Genomic DNA, 8,652 nt, shown 5'->3' with positions numbered 1-8,652 from the left:
GCGGTTTACAGCGTGCGGCGCACACTACGCCCGTTACAAGAAAGTGTCATAAGAGTGAGGCGGTTAGTAAATACAAGAAGTAATGGTGAAACATTTCCTTCATTATGGAAACATTAATTCCAGGCGTTACCCATTACCGCTTTCTTCCATTTACTCAACCGTTTCCACTTCTTACGAGACCAGGGTACGTTTTGTTGCGACTTGTATAAATAGGTCTCACCTATTTCCACCAAAAAACAAGTTTTGGTCAGGAGAATACAACACTCAGAAATCACTTGTTAGCTTTCCCATCTTATAGCTTTCCACCTTTTGAAACAAGTCGTCAAACAACTACTCTTCCCAAATCAACTATTCTGGTCTCAACACTCTCTTCGCTTCCCTCCCTAGACCAACCCTTCTCCTTCACTTTGTGACCGAAGCAAGTCTGGAACGGCCATTTCTTGGTTTAGGCCGGATTTGTACAGATTGATCTCTCGACTCAAAGTACTCCCTTGTAGTACATTGTTTAGGTTTAGACTCGTTTCTCACCCATATACTCGAAATTACCAAATCAACAGAAATTGTTTTCACCCTCAAACATGAGGATATAAACATTATTGTGGAAACACATATATGTATAAGTCCTTAGTGCTTGAACCGAAGTTTGCGAACTTTGTTGATCAAGTGAACCGGAGTAGTGTGTGAGCTAAGTCCACGAACCCAGTCCGCGAACTTGAGTAGGTTATGTCTAAAAACGATGTTTAGTGAACTTATCTTTATAAAATAAGGAATGCAATTGCAAACCGTGGATATAGAGTTCATAAACCGATTCATGTGAATCAAATCGTTTTTGTTTCAATTATGTCTTGTGTAGTACACAAGATTTCCTTGCAATTGAAAAACTCTCTAACTAGTTCATTTGAGTCATGTGAACTAGTTATGGTGAAGAATAATATGGTTGATATGAAAGTGATCATATGGCTAACCATTTGGTTAACTCTTGTTGAACCAACTAATGTACAAGTTTGGGTACGGTTACATAAGCCCAGGAACGTGCATTTCATTTGTGTATAAAAAGCTATGTTTTCGATCTAACGGTTGATAAATATTAGCTTGAATCTAATCAGGTTTTCATCTGACGGTGAATATTGACTGCTTTGTTACTAAGATAACATTGATTGCAAACCCTGATTTGAAAGACTATATAAGGGAGAACTCTAGAAACTGGGAAACCTAATCCCCACACATTTTGCGTGATACTAGTTGTGCTAAGCTAGAGTCGATTCTCCTTTAACCTTTGGTTTCTTCTTCTAAACCAGGTTAACGACTTAAAGACTTCATTGGGATTGTGAAGCCAGACCGATACTACTTTTCTTGTAGTTGTGTGATCTGATCTTGCTGTTTCTATCGTACGAGTATAATTGTAATAATTGGCTTGAGATTTCTATCTCCGATAGGCAAGATAAAAATTAATCACAAACATCTTCGTCTCATCGTTTTTGATTCCACAATATCTTTTTTCGCTGCGTCAATTAAGACTATTGTGAGGTGATTGATAATACTAGGCTGTTTTTCGGGAATATAAGTCTGGATTATCAATTGGTTCCTGTTCACCTTGATTTATCAAAAGACGGAACAAAACTCGTAGGTATATTCGTGGGAGACGGATTTATCTATTATCATAGACTTTTCTGTGTGATACAAATTTGTTTATTAAAGTCTTCGACTTTGGGTCGTAGCAACTCTTAGTTATGGGTGAGATCAGCTAAGGGAATCAAGTACGTAGCATCCTGCTGGGATCAGAGACGTAGGAGCATGACTGTACCTTGGATCAGTGTGTGATTGGTTGGGGTTCAACTACAGTCCAGACCGAAGTTAGTTTGGAGTAGGCTAGTGTATGTAGCGGCTTAATACAGTGTGTGTTCAATCTGGACTAGGTACCGGGGTTTTTTTTTGCATTTGCGGTTTCCTCTTTAACAAAATTCTGGTGTATGTGTTATTTCTTTTCCGCATTATATTTTTTTATAGAATTGAAATATCACAGGTTATGCGTTGTTCAATCAATTAGAATATCCGACCTTTTGGTTGTTGATTTAAATTGATTGACACTTGGATATTAGTCTTTGGTACCATCCAAGTTTATCTCTCTTGCATTTAAATTGAGACTCGCAGTTTGCTTGAGTAAGATTTAAATCGAGAGATAGAGATATAAACTCTTTGATATACTTTTATCTAGATTGAGTCTGACTGTCTAGTTGATTCTATAGAAAGTATATTGGAGTTTGTCGATAAAGATTGCTAAGCGAAATATTGGGTGTGGTTGTTAGACCCTCGCTTTTTCACTAGTTGCATAGCTAGAATTGATTCTCCTTTAACATTTGGTTTCTTCTTCTAAACCAGGTTAACGACTTAAAGACTTCATTGGGATTGTGAAGCCAGACCGATACTACTTTCTCATAGTTGTGTCATCTGATCTTGCTTATTCTATCATACGAGTACAATCGCAAAGATTGGCTTGAGATTAATATCTCTGATAAGCAAGATATAAAAGTAATCACAAACATCTTCGTCTCATCGTTTGTGATTCCACAATATCTTCTTTCGTCGTGTCGATTAAGATTATTGTGAGGTGATTGATAATACTAAGCTGTTCTTCGGGAATATAAGTCTGGTTTATCAATTGGTTCATGTTCGCCTTGATTTATCAAAAGACGGAACAATACTCGTAGGTATTTCTGTGGGAGACAGATTTATCTATTACTATAGACTTTTATGTGTGATACAGATTTGTTTATTAAAGTCTTCGACTTTGGATCGTAGCAACTCTTAGTTGTGAATGAGATCAGCTGAGGGAATCAAGTGTGTAGTATCCTGCTGGGATCAGAGACGTAAGGAGCGCAGTTGTACCTTAGATTAGTGTGATATTGATTGGTGTTCAACTACAGTCCAGGCCGAAGTTAGTTTGAAGTAGGCTAGTGTCTGTAGCGGCTTAATACAGTGTGTGTTCAATCTGGACTAGGTCCCAGGGTTTTTCTGCATTTGCGGTTTCCTCGTTAACAAAATTCTGGTGTCTGTGTTATTTCTATTTTCGCATTATATTGTTTATCTTTATAATTGAAATATCACAGGTTGTGTGTTAGGTTCAATCAATTAGAATATCAAACCTTTGGTTGTTGATTTAAACTGATTGACATTTGGATATTGGTCTTTGGTACCATCCAAGTTATCTCTCTAGTATTTGATAAAGACTCGCAGATTTCTATTTGCTTGAGTATAGATCAAATCGAGAGATTGAGATATTAACTCTTTGATATACTTTTTATAGATTGAGTCTTGTTGATTCTCTAGAAAGTATATTGGAGTTTGTCCATACAGATTTCTAAGCGAAATATTGGGTGTGGTTGTTAGACACCCGCTTTTTCAGAATCAATAGCTCTGCAGAAATAGATTGATGATACACACTCAGTAAAGAAAAAGAAGATGCTTCACTGTAAATCAGGATCGAAAAATTGAGGTTGGAGAAGATCGAGAAACCCTAACCTATCTTGTCTGATACTATAACGACGGTGTATTCATCATTGAAAAAGAGAGAAACTCTCAGCATAGCAATTAATGATTCTTACAATTATGTCTGTATATTACACAGTATTTATAGACATGATTCACAGACGAATCACAGCTGTCATACGTGTGAGATAGTGACAGGTCAGAAGGTTACATCAGCTGACTAGCACGTGAGATACAGAGAGGGAAATAGAGTTTTGAATCTTAACCTGCATTGCAACACATTCTTATCCTTCACCACTTGTTTGTATGTTATTAAATAGTACGGTATTTATTATAAAAGTGTAATAAACAAGTATCAATTTATCAGTATTAGATGCATGCGAGCAATGAATGAATTTGCTTGCCCACAGAGAATTCGTTATTCTTCATCCACCATTTTAGTAGATGTTTTAATCCATGTTTGCCTCAAAGCTTTTCTGTCTTTAAGGCAACAACATTTAATATCCTTTGATCCTGAGAAAATACCCGCCATAAATGGATCTTTGTAAATCTTCCAAAGCACAACAAAAAAATGAAAAAAAACGAAAATGCAAGTAATCATTAGCCATCTAAAACTAAGTGCAAAACATGTTTTCCTATTAAGGGACGTAAAGATATATCCAAAATCATGTTTAATGCTACTAATATAACGTAAAATATCCTAACATCGGGTACGTTAGTGAGATACATCTAACACACTAATGTAAGGTGTATTTTAAGGATATACTGTTACATGGACACCACATATTACAAGCTGATTCATGGAATACAAAAACCAAAGAAATTGTCTTAGTTTGGTAATCTGAAAGCTCAATACTATAGTTTATCTCCTAATTCTACTATTACATTAGTATAAAGATTGAGAATGTTAAACAAAACAATCCACTGATGATTACACCTGAAATGCGAATACTTCTGTTAACGACTACTGACTACATCCGCATAGAAGCAAAACGTTTCAGATGACTTTACCGAGCAGGTAGACTTGTCAATGTCGTGATATCATGTAATTTTTGGTGTTGTTGTTTATATCTTTCAACCAGCCTGCAAAATCTTATGATGGACATAATAGCTTGATCAGTTATTCAGCTGTGAGGAAGTTCGATTTTCTATTTTGGTGCTAACTATATCACATGTTAGAAATAACTCTTTTCAAACATCAAGAAAACTACGAAATGTGAAACTGTAAGAGTACCTGGTGGTGCCATTAGGCAACCTGACATGACCAGATCTGCAGATAATTCAATCACAAACTGAGGATTGACCCAGTGATGATGAAGAGCCTTGTACCTTACATGCCAGTGCAATTTAACGATCATTCAGAAAACAAAAATGCACCAGGATAGTTTGCTCGTGGCCTAAAGCTGTAGTGACATAAGTAAGGAAGACAAGAGAACCATAATCCAATTCCGGTAGTAAAAAAAGGAACTGTCTGTGGCCAATCATCTTTTCTTGTTCTTCCAGAACTCGTCTTTCTTACTTTTCCTAGGTTTCTGCAAGCCCATTTTACTGTTAACAATGCCCAATATGGCACTTCTGTCCTTCTTATTCTTCGTTGCAGCTTTGACATCCAAAATCGACCTCAGCTTCTGATAGGATCTTGGATCAGGCACTTGTTTGCTTTGCACCATCTGCTTGTGATAATAAAAGGCCCTTCTGAAATCACGGACACGTACATAGGCATATACCATCGTAGAATATGTGACAGAATCAGGTTGCAGATTGAGAGCAGCCATCTCTTTCAAAAGCTGTGGCAGCTTTGAGTGTTGCCCTCCTCGTGCATAAGCATTCATCAGCATATTATATGTCATCACAGTTGGCTGATGACCAATTTTTCCAAACTCAGAGACCACATCTCTTGCTTGAGCATAGAGACCTTGTTTTGCAAATCCGTCAACGAGAATGTTGAACGTAACACGTGTCCCTTCGACTTTATCACTTCTCATCAAGTACCAAACTTTCATAAGTGTTTCAGTATCACCTGCCCGCCTAAATGCATCAAGAAGTGCAGTATATGTTTCTATCGAGGGTTTTATTGCTTCCCTTTTCATGTTCTCAAACGCAGCATACGCCTTCTCATGCCATCCATCAACTGAGTATGCATGGATTAGGGCAGTATACGAATGTGAAGATGGTTGTATCCTGACCTTTTTCATCCTCAAAAAAGCATCCGCAGCTTTGTCACTCATTTTCTTCTGCCTCCCATAAGCACTTATAAGACAGGTATATGACTTGACATTTGGTTCCAATCCCAAATTCTGCATCTCTAGAAGCAAATCTTCAACGATATCAGGCTGCATTCTTCTGCTGTATGCATCCATTAGTATGTTATAGGTAGCGGAGGTAGGTTGAATTCCCCGGGCTTTCATCTCTGTGTAAAGACCTTCTGCTTCTTCAATCTGGTTACTTTTAGCATAAGCATTCATCAAGGTGTTATATATGATGGCATTAGATGAAATGCCTCTTTTCTCCATATCTGACTGAATAATAAGGGCCTCCTTTTTCAGCCCCTCATCGCAGAAAGATTTTATAATAGCACCTAAAACTTCTAGACTACACTTAACTCCTTTTCTGTTCATTTTCTCAAAAAACTCCCACGCGTCTTTGGCACTACGTCCACTTCTCCTCATAACCGTTATTAAAATCGAGCATGTCACATGATCTGGCTGGATGTTAGCTATTTCCATTTCTTCGAAAACTTTCCAAGCATCATCATACCTGAAATGAGCAACTACCTATTGAAGTTTAGTCTAGTTAAGCATAACTGAGATGGCCACTGTGTCTAAAGTTTTAATGCTAGCAAGCTAAATTTACTTGTCTTGAGGTTCATATTTGGATATTCTGTCCAAGCCAGTTGGATGAAGAAAAAAACAGAAGCACATATAATGGGGACACCCAAGATAACAACAATCATCATAAAAGATTTATCTCGAGCCAAACATAATCCCCTGAAGGCAACTTCATATATATATAGAGATGACAACAACAGATCATTAGATCATTTCCGGAGAAACAATCCCCCAAACCCACATGAGACTTCAAATTCAAACTTGTGGACAGACATTCATTAATCAATGCTATAAGCTAATACTAATATTTACAGCGGAATAATACTCTATACTATAAAATTAAAATTCAATATCCAATTCCCTGAACTTAGTTAGATATTCAGCCGATTCCACAGTAATATGACAGAACAACTTCCCAATCCAATGCCAATTAACATCTCAAAACAACTAATAAACAGACAAACAACCCGATGGAGATAAACTAAGTAACTATAAAAAAGGAGGGCAAGGAGATTATTTACCTCCCACAACATGACAATCCAGACATTGCCGAGTTATAAACGCGTAAATCCTTGAATTCCTTGGTAGATGGCAAATTCCTAAACAGTATCATCAACTTCTCCCCTTTCCTAGCCAAACCCAAAATACCAAACATTACATTATATGCGTTAGGTGAAACAAGCGACACTTCCTGAACTCCCATCCATTCAAAAAAATACAAACAACTAATAACAAGACCTTCTTTTCCCATTAAACTCAAAATCTCAATACATTCAGTTTCTCCAATCTTCCCTCCATAACTAGAAGCCGAAGAAGCTAATACCTCACCTAGTGTCATATTCTCCGGTACATTTCTCGCAAGTTCAAGTATTTCTTCCACAATCCCTCCACCACTTCCAGCGTCGCTGGTGCCCCCAGAATCCAAAGTCAATTCATCATCAAAATCCACCACTTCTTCTTCGGGGAGTTCTTCCTTTTCAATGGTATCCATGGATTTAATATCAGCTAAGTGCCACGCTGACCGACGATTCTTTTGTAAATTGATTCTACCTTCATTATGAGGATCTTCAGAATCAAATTCAGCTCTAGTTTTAAAAAATCTCTCAATTGGGTCTTCTAATGATTCAATTTCTTCTAATTTTTTCTTCTTAAGTAATTTCTCTTCTTCTATTAGGTTTAATTTTAGTTGCTTCTCTTCTTCTTGTTCCTGTTCTTGAAGATAGGGAAGGAATATAGGGTTTTGAGATTGAGAGAGTAGAGAGACTTGATGAAAATGATGAGATTGGAACAGATGAAGATTGGAGTAAGGGAATGATGAGAATGAAAATGGAGGATTAGATTTAGGGTTTGAAGTGAAAAAGGGGGGTGAAGGGGATAAGAAGAGGTTTAGCGCCATTTTTGTTTGTGTCTCTGCTTTTTTCTTCTTTTTTTTTAACACAGAAGCAAACATATATTAAACAAACACCCTTGATACATCATAACTTATATAAGGATTTATCTGTTCAGGTGGTTGAAACCACCAATCCCCACACAGATTAAGTTTACGAGTTGGTTTAGGCATCTGCAGCTTTATTACAGTTTCTGTATACAAATTTATAAGACCATACTGGATTAATGTTACATATATTAACACACTTTCTTAGAAGAGGAGTACTCTACCAGTGAGTAGAAGAAGAGTTCTGCCGTAAATACAAACTTATACCTAAGTTATCTGCTTCAAAGATAACATGATTCCAAGCGTTAGTTGTTGTCATTTACATAGCCTCAAGCATTGCCCACGCCTCAGCCTGCTGAGCATTACTAGCTCTCTTTACTGTTCCCCCTCCCATAACATATGCTCATGCAGAATCTCTAGTTATAATTTCAATACCAGCTAAAAGAGAATTAGGCTTATAAGACGCATCAATATTGATTTTCAAGAAGTTCATAAGAGGAGGCTCTCAAGGAAGATTAAAATAAAGATTTTCTCTACCAGTATAAGTATGAGCAGCAGACAAGTTATCTAGATGATGGTATGCAATGAATGACTGAACTTGATGAATGATAGTTCTACTATTAGGATCTATGTTGTCAAAAACACACCTATATCTATGTTTTCAGATGAAATGCATAATGCATATAAGAATATGAATGGTATGAGGTTTCTTCTGAATGTTAAACACTGAGTCTGAACTTTGCCAAGATTGCACCCAAGAAAGTAGAGTAGAAAATTGCATTATAGAAGTAAACTATTGGTGGAAGAAATACTGCCAGATTTCCTGAGAAAAAGGACAGTGAAGAAGCATGTGATCCAAGTCTTCAGTCTGATTCAAATTACAAAGCACACAATATTGATCTG

At 36.9% G+C, this 8,652-nt stretch overlaps 1 protein-coding gene across 2 annotated transcripts; it reads right to left on the bottom strand.

Annotated features, from left to right (window-relative positions):
- Positions 1-4,224: 4,224 nt before the first annotated feature.
- Positions 4,225-7,988, bottom strand: LOC113302719 (pentatricopeptide repeat-containing protein At5g50280, chloroplastic-like). 2 transcript variants are annotated; one of them, XM_026551664.1, is made up of 3 exons: positions 6,836-7,988; positions 4,721-6,243; positions 4,225-4,578 (listed from the first exon to the last, which is right to left on the bottom strand). In XM_026551664.1, exons 1-2 carry the CDS (start codon positions 7,762-7,764, stop codon positions 4,968-4,970), a joined length of 2,205 nt encoding a protein of 734 aa, XP_026407449.1. In that variant the 5' UTR covers positions 7,765-7,988; the 3' UTR covers positions 4,225-4,578; positions 4,721-4,967. The 2 variants fall into 2 exon arrangements, with proteins under 2 accessions (XP_026407449.1, XP_026407450.1); XM_026551665.1 differs by having other exon boundaries at positions 4,225-4,569.
- Between the last annotated feature and the right edge of the window lie 664 nt (positions 7,989-8,652).

This window comes from Papaver somniferum, chromosome 8 (assembly GCF_003573695.1).
Source record: "Papaver somniferum cultivar HN1 chromosome 8, ASM357369v1, whole genome shotgun sequence".
In the NCBI taxonomy this organism is placed as follows: domain Eukaryota; kingdom Viridiplantae; phylum Streptophyta; class Magnoliopsida; order Ranunculales; family Papaveraceae; genus Papaver; species Papaver somniferum.
Note: the sequence above shows the minus strand (reverse complement) of the source record. Positions and strands in the feature narration are given on the sequence as shown.